Source organism: Raphanus sativus, chromosome 1 (genome assembly GCF_000801105.2).
Source record: "Raphanus sativus cultivar WK10039 chromosome 1, ASM80110v3, whole genome shotgun sequence".
NCBI lineage: Eukaryota > Viridiplantae > Streptophyta > Magnoliopsida > Brassicales > Brassicaceae > Raphanus > Raphanus sativus.
The window spans coordinates 23073380-23092354 of record NC_079511.1 but is presented as its reverse complement, the minus strand read 5'-3'; the positions used below and the strand labels follow the sequence as shown (position 1 = coordinate 23092354).

Here is an 18975-nt window from a genome sequence, read left to right as displayed (position 1 = left end):
AAAAGTGAATTTTAAGTAACCAAAACTGAAAACACACCAACATTTTGAGGATGATTGTTTGCAGATTCTACATTAGTTTCTGGTTTTTGATTTTCCTAAAACCATTTTTTATCAAATCATGATTTTGGCAAAGTAGATTTACTATTTTTATAGGGAAACTGGTTTTTGTTTGCTTTTACTATCTCTTTCCTAGAAACCAAAATCCCTGTTCTAGTGGATTCCCCCAAGGAAAAGCTACGACCAAAAACAAAAAAAAATGATTTATTTGTCTGTTAACTAATTTTAGCTAAATAATCCATTAGACTATATTTGAGAAGTGATTTTGCCACATGTACTCTCTACAATCATTTTACAAAAATAATATGACATGACTACTAAAATTGATGACATGTCTTATAGATTAATATGACATGGACAATTACATTTAATGTTAATTTATATTTTTGGTAAACTTTTTAAAATTTGGTAATAACTCATATATTACCTTTATTGTCGATTTAAATTTTTTAGATTTTTTTAGAATATGATAATAACTCATAAATCATCATTAAAATAAATATATTCAGCTATGGCATTTCAAATTTCGAAATATCATTTAAATTATAAAATTTTCAAAAATGTATATATTTTCAGAAAATTATAAAAATTAAATTGTAAAATCAAATTAAATCGTAAAATCATTAGTTTCTGATATATATCTACAATTTTATAAATATTGTTTAATCTTAAATTTTGTCAACTATGAAATTTTTACATATTTATTTAATATACTTAATTAAAATGAATAGATAGAAAAATCTACCTAAGATTATAATTTTAAATATATACATGCACATTATTAAATATAATTGAAAATAAACAAAATTATTTTTATTTTAATTCTAATATTTATTTAAATAAAATTTATATTAAAATAGTGATAAGAAAACGAAAATTTACAATATTAATTAAAAAATAAATATAATTGATATTTATTTATTAAAAATATTTTAAAATTTTTTACTGCACATGGTGCATGAAAACACCTAGTGTACTATATAAGACATAGAATTACTACACTACAACAAACAAAAGCAAAGCAAAGGTAAACGCATTACAAGAAATATGTACATTGTTAGCGCGGATTATATGTTAATATTAGATGTTTGATAGCGAAGTCACAAATGCTATGTATACGGCAGCCATCATAGGTATCTTTTTTACGATAGCATTTTTTGACTCTACGAAATGTGAAAATAGTTTTGGTGTGTGGAAAGGAAAATAGCAGGTTTTAAGAGAGAAGCCAAAATACAACATACATGTTCAAATAAGAGTTGTTGCACCTACAATGGTGCTATATAATTTTATTAGGCTAGCAAATTTAAGAGATGTTGATTTTGATTCAGACTACACAACTGGTAATGGACCACCTGAAAACTCGGATTCAGATGAAGACGAAGAACACAATAAAACTCATGTGCACTATATGGAAATCATTCGAGATCAAATTTCTGCATCTTTATCTTTATGGGATTCAAGATATTTTTTTATTTTATATTTGATGTTTTTGTTTTAAATAATTTTATTTAATAGTTTTTGATAATAGTATTTTATTTTTTATTTTCCATAATAAACATTTTACTGTTAATAATATTTTTATTTTTTAGTTTTAAAAGCAAAAAACCAAAAAACTGAAAACGAAAAATCTAAAATCACCAATCAAGTTTTTCAAAAAATTAAAAATTTACTGCAAAATCAAAAAGTAAAAACCAAAAACGAAAAATCAAAAACCAAAAACCAAAATCTAAAAACCAACTAAACAATCGTCACCATTGTGTGGTTTTAGATACTTTGAATTAATTTTAAATATCAGTTATTATCCAATCGAGATTTGGATATCCAAATTGATTCAGATATCTTCTCTAACTAAAAACTCATTTAGGATATTCCTATAAATCGAGATATTGGTTTTCTTAGATCCGTTTTTGAATTCGGATCTCGGATTTGAATATTCCGCTCAGCCCTACTCGTTGGAGTCATGGGCTACAGCCTACAAGGCTTGGTCAGGTAAGGTTTGTAGTTATCAAGGTGTTTAAACATTTCTAATAGTACGAGGCTAAAATTGAAAGAATCGAAAAGTAGTGGACATTTAAGGAAAAAAAGTCATCACCTAGCTTTCATTCCTATGGCCACACAATCGTTTTTATTCTGCATCAAGTGGTGAACCATCATCCCACATCATCATCGTCCACTAAGGAAAAGGAGGAGGAAGCAATGGATTGTATCGTCTCCAGCTCGACGGTTCTTATCCGATCACATCTCGCTCCAATTCGCTCAGCTTCCATCAAACCTCTGAGCTCAGCACAGGTCGCATCCTCCGCGTCTAACCGCCACATACTCTCGTTCAATTCCAGTGGTAAAAGAACCAGAACACTCTCCACTAACGCTTCTACGATAAGATGCGGAGGAGGAATCAAGGAGATCGGAGAGAGTGAGTTCACCAGCACGGTTCTCGAATCGGACCGGCCGGTTCTGGTTAATTTCGTGGCCACGTGGTGCGGTCCCTGCAAGCTGGTCTATCCAGCTACGGAAGCTTTATCTCAGGTTAGCTCTTCTTCTTCTCGAATTATGCTCTTCTTCTTTTGGAGGTTTCTTGAAAATCTTGTTTGGGCGGCTTGCAGGAATATGATGACAGGTTGACGATTGTGAAGATCGATCACGACGCGAATCCTAAGTTAATAGCAGAGTACAAGGTTTATGGTTTACCGCATTTTATACTGTTCAAGGATGGTAAGGAAGTGCCAGGTAGCAGAAGGGAAGGTGCTATTACAAAGGCCAAGCTTAAGGAGTACATTGATGGTCTCTTGACCTCTATTTCTGTTGCTTAATGGTCTCTCTCTCTCTGTTTCTCTCTCCACTGGTATTTTCTCATTCCTCAACCACACTGTTTGTCTTGTAAACACACTCTCTTGAGTAAATGTGTAAATCTAGCAACAGATTTTTACTAATACAAGACTTTGAGCTTTGTGCATTGGTGAACTCGTTTACTAATACAAAAAGACTGATAAGGTTGTAAGACAAAATAATCAAATACAACATAGAAAATCTTATTGGTCATTTCACTTGCAAACTAATTTTTGGGTGGGTTCTATCTTTGTACTTAATAGAGTTTTGATTATGAGCTAATTGTGGGGCAACAGATTTTTAGTTTTACTAATACAAAAGATTTTTATATTGGTGAACTCGTTTACTAATACAAAAGACTGATAAGTATAGAATCTCTCAGTTACAAACTAATTATTAATAGAGTTTGATTATGAGCTAATTGTGGGCCAAATTATACTACTTGATATCATTTGATATTTTATATATATATCAAATGATATCAGAGCAGTTCCATCCTTGTTGACGTTCAGTTGGTGATATGGGAGAGACTCAGAGTATGCTTGTAGCCGTGATTGATTGATTACCTTTCACCAGCACCGAAGACGTCAACAAGGACCAATATCATGTAAAGTTACATTGGTATTATACTGATTGTGACTAAAAATTGTACCAATGTGAATCAGAAGGCTTTTGAGTTAGATTTTGATACATTCTTCACTAAAAGCATGATTAGTCATTGCATTGGTGAACTTGTTTATGACATTTTGTTTGCATCTTAAGTTCATTTGGCATTTAAAAGGAATATAGAAAAAAAACAAACTCCACTTGATGAAAATTAGAAAACTCTGCTTGGATTTATTGGAAATGAATCAATTAAAAAAAAAGAAATCAACATTAAAGACTCTTTTTTTGTTACAGTTTCCATTCTTCATTCTTCTTCTCCTCTTCTCGCCTGCAGATTCTCACATCTTGTTGGCTTATTCCCTTCAAAAAAGCAACCAAGCACCAACACCTAAGCAAAACCCAATGCCTAGACTTTTCTTCTTAAACCTCCTTGACATAGGTCTCTCCACTTCCTCCAATAACAGCATCATCTGGGATGTAACGTTTCCAGAACGGATGAGCCTTCCACACCCTTCCCATCTCTTCAATAGGAACCCCTCTCGTCTCCGGCAACAAGAAGTAGATGAAGATGGTCATGATCAGAACCATTCCTCCAAAGAAGTAGAAGAGTCCAAATTTCATGTGGCAAAGCATCGTCAGGAAGAACTGTCCAATGAGGAACGTGAAGAACATGTTGACAGAAACATTGATGGCTTGTCCCGCTGGTCTTACTTCCAATGGACATATCTCACTTGGTACTAACCATCCTAATGGACCCCATGACCATGCAAACCCTGCAACATATATGCATATGAAAGCTAGGACCCAATCTGCTGTTGCAGGTGTCAAGGTCCCTGATCCTGTGGTTCCAAACTTCGCACCGATCAAGCTACCAACAATGATCTACAAAATGATCCATCAAACAACACATGTAAAATGTAAGCAAACATCATTACAGAACCCGAAGATGTTTCGTTTATTTACCTGGCAGATGATCATTTGGATGCCACCTTCAAGGAAGAGGATCCTTCTTCCGTACCTATCAACCGCATAGATGGAGACAAGAGTAGAGACAACATTGACCACACCGGTAATAACCGCGGAGATGAGCGAGGCATCATCTGCGAAACCGAGAGTTTTGAACAGAACAGGAGCGTAGAACATGATCACATTGATACCAGTGAACTGTTGGAAGAAAGGAATCATTGAACAGAACACAAGCGCTGGTCTGTATTTAGCTTCTTGGAAGATGTTCTTCCATGGATGCTCCACTTTTTTAGCAGCCTCGCAAGCATCACAAAGATCTTGAAACTCCTCGTCTACGTTATCAGCTCCACGAATCTTCTGCAACATCTCTCTAGCCTGTTCGTACTTGCCTCTCTCGAGCATTGAGTTTGGTGTGTCAGGCAATACAAAAGATCCGATAACCATTACAATTGCTGGAACAGCTGCTAGACCTAAAGACACTCTCCATCCGTTTTTAGCCATTTGAGATGTTCCGTAGTTGATTAGGTTTGCTATCAAGATTCCAATAGTAATCGCCATTTGAAAACCGATGTTGAGCGCTCCTCTGATCTTGGCAGGAGCCATCTCTGAGAGGTAAACCGGTGTAGACTGGAAAAAGAACCGGAAGATCAGCCATGCAAAAATCAAATCAAAACCGGAAAATACTGCATATTCCTTAGTTATTTTCCTAAATATAATTTTTTTACCAAAAATTCTTTTACAAAATTATTATACCGAAGACTCTTTAATATTTACTTATTTATTTCAAAATCTATTTATTATATTTTTAACTTGTATTTATAATTCTAAACCACATATGAACAATGTTGAGTCACCTGATTAGCGAACCCAACACCGACTCCAAGCAACAATCTACCGATGATGAGCATTGCGACGTTCGTCGCGAATGCGTTGAATAGAGCACCTATGAGGAAAGCAACACCACCAACAAACATGGAGATTTTGCGTCCGTGCTTCCTTGTGACAGCTGAAGCTGCAAAGGAAGAGACGAGAGCCGCGAGGTAGAGTGAGGAAGTGAACAACTGGAGTAACTGGTTGTCGAATTTGCAGTATGCCGTCTCGCCCTTAGCCTTGTGCATTTGCCTATCAACCTCCGGGAAAAACTTGCTCAGAAACTCCTCCATTGATGTTACTCCTCCTGCAAAATAAAGTACATTTCATTGCTTGAAGATTTTGAACCAAACCGCACCAACAAAAAGTTTCAAACCGGTCCATGATCAGCAATATTAATGACATATATTAAAAGTAATTCAACCCATCATAAAAATGTAATATATAATTAGTTAAATATTATTCAATAAAATTAAAGTTAATATAAAAATATTTTACATAATGAAATAACAATCCTTTTTTCTAAATATTATAAATCTGAGGGAGTACTAAAACTTGCATGTCGAAAATGAACTATAAAACTGAAAAGAAAAAGAACGAGTGTCTACGCTAGAAAAGATGATGATGAATATTGAATTTACAAACCTGAGATTCCAAGGTCGTAACCGAAGAGGAGACCTCCCATGGCAGCCACGATACATGTCATGATGACGAAACCGGTTACTCCACCTTCATAGCTTCCTCCTCCACTACCCTCTGATACAAATGCTCCTCCAGCCATTATTACGTTATTCTTGACTTATTAGTTAGTCGTTAGTTATTACTTATTGCCTTTCGCTTTGTTATTCAAACAAAAACTTGAGAGCGTTTGATCTAAAACTTGAGAGCTTGTGACCTTCTTATATACAAGATTTTTCGAGGTCTATTATTAGGTATGGATGTGAAATGAGGTGTTTGAGATTTAACTTGGCTTACGAATAGGGGAAGTGGTTTTGTTTTGTTTTTTTAATTATGTTCTTTAAACCCTACTTTAGTGGATACTTGACTGTCTCTTTTAGACTGTTTCTTTTGTTTTTTACAGACAATTTGTGCTCTTATTTCTTTAATTTTGTTTTATTACAAAAGACTGTAAGAGGTAAGTAGAAAACAGTGCCTAACTAAAAATAGAATCTTCTAATAACAATTTGATAATTGAATTTGAATGTGATAAATATTTGGATTACTTTATGTAAAGTTTTTTAAACTCTTCGTATTAAAATATTTTTGGGATTTTTCTTATTCGGCTCTATGATGGAGTTGGTTATCTCAGGTCGAATGTTATATATTGACTGACCGTTTTTTTTTTACATACAATTTCTGCTCTTATTTCATTAATTTTGTTTTATTACATTAGACTGTAAGAGACAAGTAGAAAAACAATACCTACAAGAAAATAGAATCTCGTAGTTACAATGTTGTTCCAAAATAGTCAGTTTTTTAGGAAATATGGATTATTTGTATCAGAGAATCAATAATGCTGTTGCTGGAGATATTTTCCAATAAATGATGTGGTACATTTAAATTTGATTAATAAATTTGATATTTAATCAAAACAAAAAAAATGATGTTGTACATTTGAAAAAAGGTTGGAATGATAAAACAGGGATCTGACATATTCTCAGATTAGCAGAGATGGAATCGGTTCTATATGATCGTATGCGCATTTGGAAATTAACTTGCATACGAGACAAGTGGAATCTCCGTCTCTATTTATGTCACAGCCGAATACATAATTGCCCTGGTGTAAAGTACATGGATCATAGCAAAATTGGGAAATTTGGTGAGACAAGGTGATAGGTTCAACCCTTTACATGTAGCTTCATGAGGTTGTTGGGTTCTCTGTCTTTTCCAGGAGCTACCGATATTTGCCAATGGAGACGAACAAGCAACAGCAGGAGGATCAACAACATCAACACAAAAGTTGTTTTTAACTTATATATAGAATAACACCATGTTGTATACAAGGATGAATGCTTGGAAGCTCAAGTTTAGTCTCTAAACTACGGGAGGATGTCAATGTGCATACCTAAACAGGATGGTATGGGCTTGTCCGCATTAAACCTCTTGCAGATTAAAAAAACTTAAGCTTAACATACACATACTATTTGCTTATTAACAAAAGCTCTCGTTAACGAACCGGAATAATTTTCACATACAAAAAACATCAACACACCTTCAGTTTCCATTACAGGCACAGCATCCACACAGTAAAAATGAAACCATTAACCATACCAAAATGCCCACTTCGCTTCCTTTTCTCAGCTCTTCTTGTTACCATGTCTTAGAAGTTGTTTTGCGTTGGACCTTATATGTTACGCAAGGTGGAGGTGGTAGTGGCAGCGCTGGAATGGCTGGAGGAAACAATCTCGGAACTCCGGAATCTTCCGGCCAAGCTGATAACATTGGAACAGGAGAAAAAGCGGCAATAAAAATTTTGTAATACCGATCGCAAGTGTAACAGTCATCTACATACTGCAAAGGGTTGATTTTCAGCTTCTAGCAGACAGCTAGAGCGTGTAGACATGGAAACTTAAACCTCTGGAGACCCCCCCCCCTACACACATGTGCAGGTGCAGTCGCTCAGCTGAACATTCCATTTGTCGTTTTCTGACGGTGGTGCTGCCACCTGAAACGCGTTAATTCAGTGCCGGTCTAACGGTTTATAATGCCCCAAACTAAATTTAAAATTTATACCTCTATACATATTTGATCAAGATCACAAAATAATATCAAGAACAAAAAATCAAATTTCATAAACAGTTTATAAGAACTTTTATTCTTGAAATATAAACCTTTTTTTTTACATTTTCACCGTAAAATCATATACTATATCTATATAGTTAAGTCTTTCAATCATAGTTGTTTCAATAGAGAATATAAAAAGTCCATTTAACATCTTTTGTAAAATGGTAAAACACAATTTCTATCAGTTTTAATTTTGGAAAACTTTTTTTAGTTGTGATAAATACCATAATGGTTAATAATATATAATAAGTAATTTATGTGTTTTGATTTTTTTTTTCAAAACTTAAACACTTTGATGGCTTTCGAACCTCAAAGATCTTGATTTTTGAAGAAAGTTCAATTCTATAAATAAGTCATTGCCAGTTATGTGTGAATCCATACCATTCCATAAATCTTTATATATAAAGAAACCTTTTCATCCCTTCCGTGATGTCCACGTCGGATTCCACCTAGATAATTCATGCTCTTTAGCGTCGACACGTGTTACGTTCGGTGAAACTCGCCGTTTCATTAACGTTGGCGTCATGGGCTTTTGCATTTGAGCTGGGCCTTTTGTTTCTACGATTATGCCAACCCATCAAGTGTTTTTACGTATTAGGTTTTTTCTCTCCTCATCTCCGCCATTAGAATGAGACAGAACCAGAGTTCCGAGAGATGTTTCATCTTCTTACTATCAATCTATACCAGTTACAAATTCCTCATCTTAAATTCCTTCTTAAATGATCGCTCACGATTTACCTTGAATGCGAGTTTCTTCATGCAAGGCGGTTGGATTTTGATTATAAAAAGGTAAGCTTTTTCTGCTACGAATAAGATAGTAGACTTATATCCAGAAAATTTCTAACGCATCGATATTTCTTTTCGACCTGAAGACCGACGATGCTCCTCCCCGTTCAAGTCCGGTTGTTCAGCTTCTGGGAGGCCAGGAACGTACATGGGAGTGGATATGCTTCTACTGAATTCTCAGGTTACTTTTAAATCTCAGCTTCAGTTCATTTTTTTTTAATTTTATAATTCTAATTTTTACGATTCCGTTGTGTTGAATCCTTATTACCAATTTTTCCTGTTTAGATCTTTGTCTGACATAGATTTTTTTCTTGATTAAGTCTCTGTCTGCTTCTCTTAATAGGTTTTATGAAATTAAAACTAAAGTGAAGAATATTCATTCTAATCAAAGTTCTCCCAGTTAACTAATTCTCTTTTGAGCTTCTGATATAAAACAAAAGTTGTATTATTATTGTCAATGTGAGGTCCTTTGGTAACTCGAGGTTTAATTGAGAACGTGTGTGGTATGTCACTAGGAGCGAGATGGAGGGCTACGAGCAAGCGGCGGAGAGCAAGTCAGCACTCGGCAAGGCAGCTCTCGGCGGAGAGAAAAAAAGAAAAAGCGGCAGAGAGCGATGGAGCCAGTAGTGGAGAGCAAGAGCGGAGAGCGGTGAACAAACAGTGTTGAGATGGATCAGCTGACGGAAAGAGTGAGATAGTAGCCATGGAACAAGCCACATAGAGTGTGACGAGAGATAGGCTCTCGGATTACATGGGAGTTTGATAGGCTCTCGGACAGGTAAATTAATCACTCTTTTGTGGGAAAACAGATTACAAAGGCCATGTCTAATTGTGCTTCTTTCTTTCAAAGTAGATACTAATGATAAGAAGATGACACCTAACAACATATCGAATCTGTAATCTTTGTATTTGTTCAAATTTGATGATTCTTATAGGACTATTAACTCATATGTTTAATTATGTTGCCACTTTAACAGGAGTGCTGAGATCACATAAGCTCTAATGATACAGATGGAAGTTCAGAAACATCTCCCTAAGCACACAGTGTGTATAGCTTGCGATTGAATGGGAGTAAGTGGACAGACTTCGGCCAGTGGAAAACCGAAGAACTATCAAAAGAAAACTTTGCATTTGTAAATAATGATAATTTCAGCTTAAGCACGTATTAGATATACCTCTGTAACTTTCAGTTTGTTTAAACTTAGAAGTAATTGTCTCTCTTTGTATATCACAGTTACCGAATATTGATGGAAGTTTGGTGTTTGTTGATTAAAAAAATTATTGACCAGGCTAGGTATTATATTCTTAAAGCGTGGATGCAAGTAATGTTTGCTTCTCTACCATCCATCTGAATTTATCTAATACTAAAATATTTATTGTTTAATATTTATTGTTTTGGAAATGAACGCATAATAATTGTTGTATTGCAGCTGAGTTTTACAATTATATAAAATAGAGATCCTAAAGATATCGTCACCATCTGTGGAAATTAATAGTGTCAGAATTGTGCAACAATAGTATTCTCCAGTTTAAAAAGAGAGTGTAAGTTCTCTTTCGAATATTGAATTTTTAGACTCTAACTTAATATATGTATGGTTATATATACCACGGAGTTGAATCTTATCATATAATCTCTCAACACCCGATCTTCTTGAAAGAAATTTAGTATTCTTTATTTGAACTTTATGTTTTTATTATGTAAAACTGAAATATAAATAATAATAGTTTATATATTATTACATTTTATGAATTATGTTTGCTAATTTTGCATTCTCAAAAAAATAAAAAATAATGAAAATTACTGTCATTTTAATTCAAATCAAAAATATTTATCAAAAATAACAATACGATTTCAGAATTATTTTCATTATTTGTTTGTCTATATCATCATCTATTATAATGATTTTAAATGCTTCATAAGTTAATATTAAATATTTTTTATTTGAACTTTCTGCCCGTAGGGTGGACTGGCTCTAATCTATTTATATAAAATAGAGTTTGTTCTCTCCTGAGCCTATCCACGTATGATGCCAGGCTGGAAACTCAACCCCTGTAGCGCTGACACGTGTCCGGTTCATTAAATCATTGGACTCCTGCGATGTCCTTCCGGTTGATGTCGCCTCTAACCTCTAACCCTACTGCGACTTGATCGAAGACGGTGACCTCTGCGCTTCTTCTCACCACCAGAAACTGTTTCGTCATAAATATTTGCGAGATTCCTCTCTTTGAACTTTTCCTCTCTTCGTTTTCTATTAGGGTTCCTTCCTTCGTTCCCAGATTTTGATTTTTAACCGGAAATAGTCATTTTTTCTCTGGCGACTGTGAGGCTAATTAATCGTCTGGTGTGTGGTTTGATAAAAAAAAATGGAGGTGATCACTCATCCAACACCTCGAATTGTCGAAGAGGTCTTTACTGACTTCAGAGGTCGCTGAGCTGGTCTTATCAAGGCTCTCACCACCGGTCAGTTTTTTTCTTCTCTCTCTCTCTCTTCTTTCCCGTGCTTTTTTTTCAGATTCTTGCATGTTTTGTTTTTTTTCTCCAACAAGTCCAGTGCCGGCAAATCAGAAGGATATTTGTACTAAGAAAAATATCCAATTTTTTTCTGGTGAGATTTGATGTTTTTATTGGTTTTATTGTTGTTGATGTTGCAGATAATATATGGTGAAGTTTTACCAAACGTGCGATCCTGGTGAGTTATTTTCTTCTTCTTCTTTTAGTATTTTAATTAATTAATTAATTAGTCTTTGCTTGGCTTCAGATTTTATTCAGACATGTTTCATTATTATTCACAGTTCAATAATTTTTGTTACGTTTATTGATGTAAGATGATCTGGGTATCTTTTATTAATTTAGGGCATCTCCAATGGAGCACTATTTTCTCCTCTATAATTCACTCTATTTTAGAGTAACTCTATTATAGAGTTGATTTTGCTCCAATGGTTAACTCTATAATAGAGTGACTCTATAATAGAGTGACTCTATAATAGAGTAGAAAATAGATGGATTCAACTATTTCACTCCAAATATAGAGTAAAATGGTTGCATCCCTCTATTTTTCACTCTATAATAGAGTCACTCTTATTATAGAGTTAACCATTGGAGTAAAACCAACTCTATAATAGAGTTACTCTATGGAGTGAATTATAGAGGAGAAAATAGTGTCCCATTGGAGATGGTCTTAGAAACTTAAGTTTAGATGATTTTGATGTTTAGATTTTGGTTTAATTTTTAAAAAAAATTTGTTGATGTAAGATGATTTTTGTTGATGTGAGATTTGCTCTTGCAAGACTGTGGGATCTCCAGTATAAAAAGGTAAGCATCCTTACTCTCGAATTCATCCTAGCAATCTATTCAAACATCTAAATCCACATATTTTCTAGACAATCGCTTACTCTCAAGTTTTTTTCCGGTTTGAAGTCCGGTAGATGTTCGGGAGGCGAGGAATATTAGGCGCGGTGAAGAACTCATGTCTGTCGACATGCTAGCTGTTGCTTGATTCGAAGGTTAGTCTGTTCTTAAACTTCCGATGGAAGTGATCGTGTGACATTCTCTGACCTTTACGAAGCTGTTCCACAGTAATTCCATTAAGGGTATCTGATTCGTTTATTGATTATGACGATTTTAAATTATGTTTCAGGTGACCAATGCCAGCCACCGTGACTGCTAGCCGGGTTCCAACCTCCGGGATTCATCTCAGGGCGGGGTTGATGTATTCTATCACCGGCTTTGATGTGGCTCGGTGTAATCCAAACTTCAGGTTCTCTGACTCCTCTCTTTCAATCCGGTTCAGTGATGCAGCCTCCTCTCCTTGAATTTGTTAACTGAACTGAGTTCTCCACTGCGAGTTCTCCACTGCCCGAAGAATGTTTCCGGTTTGGTAATCCTCTTTCCAGTTGTCATAATCATTACCGGAAATTGAATTTAATATTCAGCCTTCCAGAGACATCATTGGGGAGATCACCGTGGTGAAGACTACTGTCAGTGACCCACAGGAAGCAAAAAAACACTTGATGGCGACCATCAAAGTGGACAAGTAATTATTCATATTAAACTCTGTGATTTATGAAAATTGGATGTATCATGTTTATAGCAAATTACAAAGACACCGCCATAACTATCTGTATTATATTGGCAGCGATGTGTCTGTGACTCTGAGTTTGTTCGACTCCCACGCTGTTTCGTTACACAGCAGACTGGAAGCTATGTGTGTTGATCCAAGGGTTATTATTGCTACAAGCTTGAATCCGAAGATGGTTGGAGGTATGTAGTGTAACCGTTTTATTTTAAAGCTTCTCTCATCTGATTCAAATAAGAGTTCCAGAGTTTGTTAATACCTTCAACAATTTTGTCATGCAGGCCGTTTGTTTTTTTTGTTGAACTTCATGAACGCACATTTATTTCCATAAGGAGACTAATGTGGGGGACATCTGCTTTTACAAGTAATAGGGTGATTATATAGATACACTTATATACTAAGCTTACCAAAAACATTGTAAATTTACACAGGTTGGTCCCCACAAACACTGGGCTTCCATCAGCAGCTTCACTTCTGAGAGGACGTGCCAAGGTTGAGTATATGACCATATCTGAGCTTAAGGAGTTTGTTATAACTGCTCCATCTCAGGTAGTCCCTCAAACCTTAGACTTTCTTTTTAAATTACATGGTTGATAACATTGCTTTGATTCTGGATTCCCAACATCTAGGATATTGACTTCTTATGGAAAAATGGTGGTGTTATGTTGTTTGCTCTAAGTGCACCAAAAAGCTTCAACGCACCGTCTCCGCACTGCGACAATACACATGCTGTTGGTGCCCTCCAGTATGTAACATATTGTACTATACTATTCCTGTGCGTTTTAGTATGTGTCGAGCACCATATTAGCAGCTGACTCCATTCTAACTCTCAGAATCTTTTTCACCGTGTAAGTCCTAACACAGTTCTTGCTAAGGTTGAAACTGGGGGTAGCAGTCAGGCAGCACCGAATGTGGGGGCAGCTCCAGATGGTGACGAATCAAAGATGGCTTCCACTGAAGCAAGCATCCAAGGTGGTCAAGAATAATGCTTTGCCATCGATGAGGTTTCTTTTTTAATAATTTAGAAGTGGTGTCTGTTTCTGGTTTGTTTAACTTCCTAAACAATCTGCATTTTCTGAAATTTCTTTTACATTGTGTTTGGCTTGAATGTTCATAGTTTGTACGCTTGGTTTAAGTTAATGCAACCCTTCAATGTTTGCTCAAATATACCAAGATCCAGTAGCCATAAACATTAATAATCACCTCTGTCATTTTATATAATACTATCAAGCCTAAAACATTATTATGCCGGCTCTGAGTTTATATAGGCCTATGCCTAAATGTACATAAATCTCAAGTTATTTTAATAACCAGGAAAAATGGGCCACAAAATCTTAATGCTGCGAAAAACTAATTACGTAAATAGTTTCCATACAAGTTTTTAAAACATTAACCTAACAATGCATAACATTTGTGTAAAATAAATTTGTTCTGAGTTCCGAACATTATATAGCAAAGTATTTTCCCAAGTTTCTTAAAACTTTTAACGACCTATTCTGTCATTTAGATTAAAAAAAGTCCTGAACTTTTGACAAAAATCAAATTGCTGGATGACGTGGTATTTTAAAATGACAATAACACAAAAATAGAAAATGTAACATATAATTAACACCAACCAAAGCCTATTAAATACTCCATCCATTTCAATATAGATGATATTTTAGAAAATAGTATTTTTGGCAATTTCCCTACATTAAATACATCACAGAATCAAGATGGACAGAGGCTGGTGTTACATTTCCCGCTCCAGGTGTATAAAAAGCTCCAAAAAACTATCTCATTTTTTCCGGTATATTGGATCACGTGTTTTTTTCCATTTTAAAAATCTTCACATATAATCAACATATTTTACATCCCGCCCGTAGGACGGGCCGATCCTAGTAATTTATATAAAAAACTTAAATTCATATATTAAAACTTATAAAACCATAACAAAGGTTTATAAAGTCATTTTGACTTACAAAATTATATTATAAAATTTTATAAATCTTTTACGAAGGTTTCTAAATCATACTTAATATTTTTATAGTTGATACAATATCAACTCCAATTCTTCCAAAATAATCATTTAAACTTTGCTAAATAACCCCCCAAAAATAAATATTTAGCTAAAAAAACCTGTATAAATTTTATTTGTTTAAAAATATTAATAAGACTTCTTTTTTAATATGCTCCCATAATTCAATAATTCGATGTCTTAGTCGATGACTTGAGTAGCTTATCCCTGCGCGTTATTCTCTAACGACATTACAAGGTAAGCAACAAAAGCTTTCCTGAACTCTTCAACCGTATCTGCGACAGGTTTGGTGTACACGTCACCGCAGTTAAGAGAATAACAGCTAAAAAGAGAACATTCGTTAAAACTGTTTCTCAGCTCATCAAACAGAAGCAGAAGAGAACTTGTGAGTACATGATCAGGCAGCTCAAAGCCTCTACAGTCTGAAAAACATATATATATATATATATATATTTTCTCTTTCAAAAAGATATTTATTCTAGACTTTTCACATATATTAAGAACACACATTAAAAATGTATTAATTTTTGCGGATAACAGTTTTTCATAAATTTTAACCAATAGAAATCTAATAAACATAATTAATTTTTTTGAAGTTAACAATTGTTTTATTAAATAATATATTGAAAAGGTAAAAAATGCATCTTTGTGAAACGGAAAGAATAGATAACATCATCATCATTTTTACCTTATATTTAGTTTATGATTTTTGAACATATTTTCTTTACTAAGATCATAAAATAAATTGTAAATTCATGTAATTCTTATAAGTGTTGTGGCTCGTATTCATTATTTATACTAGTGACGTTTATTTCGATAATCTATCACTGGTCTGCCTCGTCCACGATTCGGTTTCACGGTAGAATGAAAATCATCATAGAGTGATTTACACTTAAAGGCAATTTCTGAGTTTTTATTTCATATTGAGACAGTTTCAACTACTAAGACACTTTATCTTAGAAATAATTACATCCTAAGGCAGTTTACAAGTTTTTATTACACTGCAGAACAGTTTGTGCTACTAAGACAGTTTTTTTTCACCAAACCACTTTATAGTTATAAACAAACTGAACAAGGTTGTAACTAAATGATATTTAACCTAATTAAATATTATATTTGATTTTTAGATAATTGAATCACGTTTTTCCTAACAAACAAAATGAAGTGGGGTCCATATTTCTCTTTCTTTTTTATTTTCTCCATTTTTTCTTCTTTGGTTCTTAATTTTCTTTGTAAAATGTATGTTGTTTCTTCAGATTTTTTTAAAAGAAAACATGTGTTTAATCAGTATTTTTATTATTCAATCTATCTTTTAAGATGTGTGAAGCTATATCTCTGATGCTGATGTAATTGTAATGTATATGGTGATGTCAACGACCATGGTTGCGGCGAGTTCAAATTTCTGTTTTCTGAGGTTCTGTAAGACTTCTCATATAGTAGATTTTAAAAATAAATTCTAAATTTTATAAAAATTATTTTGATGTGGGAAAAATGAATTTATGTAACTATAAACATTTGTAAATGATATAAATTAAGATCTATTAAAATTGAATTGTTTAAAACATAGATGAGTAAGTAAATGTAAGTGTGTCATGGTATTCTTTGGTTAAGAGTTTGGTAACAAATGTTGTAGTATTGTATGTATTCTTAGTGTTAGATTCTGGAAGCTTAACTTTCTTTTTGAAAAATAAAATTTTGACTTTTTGTGTGTTTAGTTTTGTGTATATTAAACACTTCTAAAGTTGATTTCATGTTTAATGGAGTATTTGTTTTAGTTAGTTAGTTATTTTAAGTTTATGGTTTAGGTGACTTAAAAATACAAGACTTTTGAGTCTAGGTAAATAGTAAATTTTGAGTCTAGCAGACTTTCAAGTCTTCTAGAAGGTTTTCTATTAGAAGATTAATTTGCAAGTCTTCTAAATCAAAATATTTAATTTTATTGGAATTTTTGTCTTTCTAAATAAAGAAAAATTTACACATTTTCTCTCTTCCTCTCAAATTGTTGCACCAAATATGTAATGTTTCTCATTGTAAACTCTCCAACTTTTTTCTAATCTCTTTGAACTTAAAAGCACTAAACTTTATATCAATTTCTCAATTTTTATCTCATGTCATATTTCTCACTGATTTATTTTGTTTTTGCAGGTTTTTCATTATATGGTTCTTATCTTCCACTTCTTTAAATTTAGATCTATAAATCAGATTTTTTCACTTGGTAACCTCCTGTTGCTTAAAAAAAATTACATTTTGAAAACTCTTTTTGTTGTTTTAAGTTTTTACCTTATTTTGAAGTTTTTCAATGTTTTGAAGTCATTTAAATGCTTTTGGATATACAGATTTTTCCAGATCTGAAACAGACTTGGAAGACTTCTCTGAAAATCTTCTAACATTTAATGCACTAGATGGCTTCCTCGAAGTCTCTTGGCAAAGTTTTCTCTCATGTCTCCTTTTTATGACAGATCTAAGAATTTTGGTAAGTTTTTATGTCTGATTTTTTTCATAATCTTTTGTTGCTTAAAATTATTATATTATGAAAAAGAAAAATTTGTTGCTTAAAGCTTTTATCTTATTTTGAAGTTTTTCTCTTTCTTTTAAGTCATTTGTTTTTGAATATGTAGATTTTCAGATCTGAGCCAAGCTTGGAAGAACTTCTCGGAAGTCTTCTAACGTATAATGCACTAGAAGCCTTCTTGGAAGCCTTCTCACAAAAATTTCTCCCATGTCTCCTTTTTTAATAACAAATCTGAATGTTTTGGTAAGTTTTTATGTCTGTTTTTTTTCATCTGGTAACCTCTCATTGCTTAAAGTTTTTACTTTTTCCCAAAATAAAACTCTCCAACCTCTCTTAGAACTTGAAAACACCAAAATTTATATCAATTAATCATTTTTAATCTCATGTATTTCTTACTAATTCATCTTATTTTGCACATGGTTTCACATCTTCTACTCCTTTAAATGTAGACCTAATTTTTTTTGGATATGTATTTTTGTGTGTTCTTTAAAGATAGATTTATCTCATCTTCTATTTATTTTCTCTATTTTGAAATTTGAACATTTTTGGATTTGCAGGTTTTTCAAATCTGAATCAGACTTTGATTGACTTTTATGAAGTCTCCTAACATATAATGCGCTAAAAGACTTCCATCGAAGTCTTCTGACAGAGTCTTCTCCATGTCAAGTGGAATCCAAATTTGTCTTTGTGCATGAATGATCTATAATGATTTTGTTTATTGTCTGTTTTTCTGATTTGTATGTGTATTCTTTTAATGTGTATTCTTTTAATTGTTAATTCTTTTGTTAATAAAAAAATTGGTAAATATGTTTATGTCTACAATATTACCTTGTCAAAAATACTTGACATTATTGAAGTTATTGATACAACTTCAATAACAAAACACAATAACACATAAAAATTAGTCAAATTTATTACAACTAAGGGGAAAGACTTCTCAAGAAAACTTAGCCAAATTCACAAAATATTAAACATTACATAAGTTTAAACATATAACAGTTTAACTAGAAGACTTCCCGGAAGACTTAAATTTAAAGCGAGGATTTTAAAATGGGAAATTGAAATATAAGCGGAAAAATTAAGCAAAAATTAAAATTTAAGCAGGAAATTCAAATTTTAAGTGAAAATTAAAATTTCATGAAAGTTAAAAAAGTATATATTATGATCTAAGAAAATACATTAAACCATATGACTTTATATTCTTGAAGTTATTTAACACTTTTGAAGTTAAAAAACATATCTTAAAGTTACTTAAAAAGTTTACAAAAACTAACGTAGAAGTCTTCTCAAATTAACTAGAAACATTAATAGACATGAATTTTGGTAACCACATAATTAAAACCAGTTAAATTATGAATTTCATTCAGGATCCCCAAATATCGACTAATATACATGAATTAACAAGAAAACATTAAAAAATCTTGAAGTTTTTTAAGAAAATAAAAATTTATTAAACTTTGACGTATAAGACTTCC

At 33.1% G+C, this 18975-nt stretch overlaps 2 protein-coding genes and 2 long non-coding RNA genes across 10 annotated transcripts; 3 read left to right on the top strand and 1 right to left on the bottom strand.

Moving 5' to 3' along the window:
• The first annotated feature begins 2147 nt into the window (after nt 1–2147).
• Nucleotides 2148–3010, top strand: LOC108828703 (thioredoxin X, chloroplastic). The gene is made up of 2 exons (XM_018602689.2): nt 2148–2583; nt 2661–3010. Exons 1-2 carry the CDS (start codon nt 2254–2256, stop codon nt 2865–2867), a joined length of 537 nt encoding a protein of 178 aa, XP_018458191.1. The 5' UTR covers nt 2148–2253; the 3' UTR covers nt 2868–3010.
• Nucleotides 3011–3632: 622 nt separating this feature from the next.
• On the bottom strand, nt 3633–6106 carry LOC108827815 (sugar transport protein 9). The gene is made up of 4 exons (XM_018601687.2): nt 5971–6106; nt 5310–5632; nt 4453–5082; nt 3633–4371 (listed from the first exon to the last, which is right to left on the bottom strand). The coding sequence occupies exons 1-4, from the start codon at nt 6104–6106 to the stop codon at nt 3910–3912; spliced, it is 1551 nt and encodes a 516-aa protein (XP_018457189.1). The 3' UTR covers nt 3633–3909.
• A 2606-nt stretch (nt 6107–8712) lies between these two features.
• Nucleotides 8713–10207, top strand: LOC108857375 (uncharacterized). Its single transcript, XR_001950346.2, has 4 exons — nt 8713–8898; nt 8982–9076; nt 9411–9673; nt 9873–10207. It is a non-coding gene; the product is annotated as an uncharacterized LOC108857375 (long non-coding RNA).
• A 791-nt stretch (nt 10208–10998) lies between these two features.
• Nucleotides 10999–14138, top strand: LOC108814989 (uncharacterized). 7 transcript variants are annotated; one of them, XR_001943738.2, is made up of 10 exons: nt 10999–11356; nt 11548–12208; nt 12314–12399; nt 12534–12773; nt 12837–12929; nt 13032–13156; nt 13253–13335; nt 13403–13520; nt 13601–13716; nt 13847–14138. It is a non-coding gene; the product is annotated as an uncharacterized LOC108814989 (long non-coding RNA). The 7 variants fall into 7 exon arrangements; XR_001943739.2 differs by having other exon boundaries at nt 12534–12929; nt 13836–14138; XR_001943737.2 differs by having other exon boundaries at nt 12534–12929; nt 13825–14138.
• Nucleotides 14139–18975: the final 4837 nt, after the last annotated feature.

Coding starts and splice junctions, on each gene's coding strand:
- LOC108828703 (XM_018602689.2), top strand. CDS start 2,254: ATGGATTGTATCGTCTCCAGCTCGACGGTTCTTATCCGATCACATCTC. Junction 2,584..2,660: donor CTACGGAAGCTTTATCTCAG/GTTAGCTCTTCT, acceptor GGCGGCTTGCAG/GAATATGATGACAGGTTGAC.
- LOC108827815 (XM_018601687.2), bottom strand. CDS start 6,106: ATGGCTGGAGGAGCATTTGTATCAGAGGGTAGTGGAGGAGGAAGCTAT. Junction 5,633..5,970: donor TTACGACCTTGGAATCTCAG/GTTTGTAAATTC, acceptor TTTATTTTGCAG/GAGGAGTAACATCAATGGAG. Junction 5,083..5,309: donor GTGTTGGGTTCGCTAATCAG/GTGACTCAACAT, acceptor TTCTTTTTCCAG/TCTACACCGGTTTACCTCTC.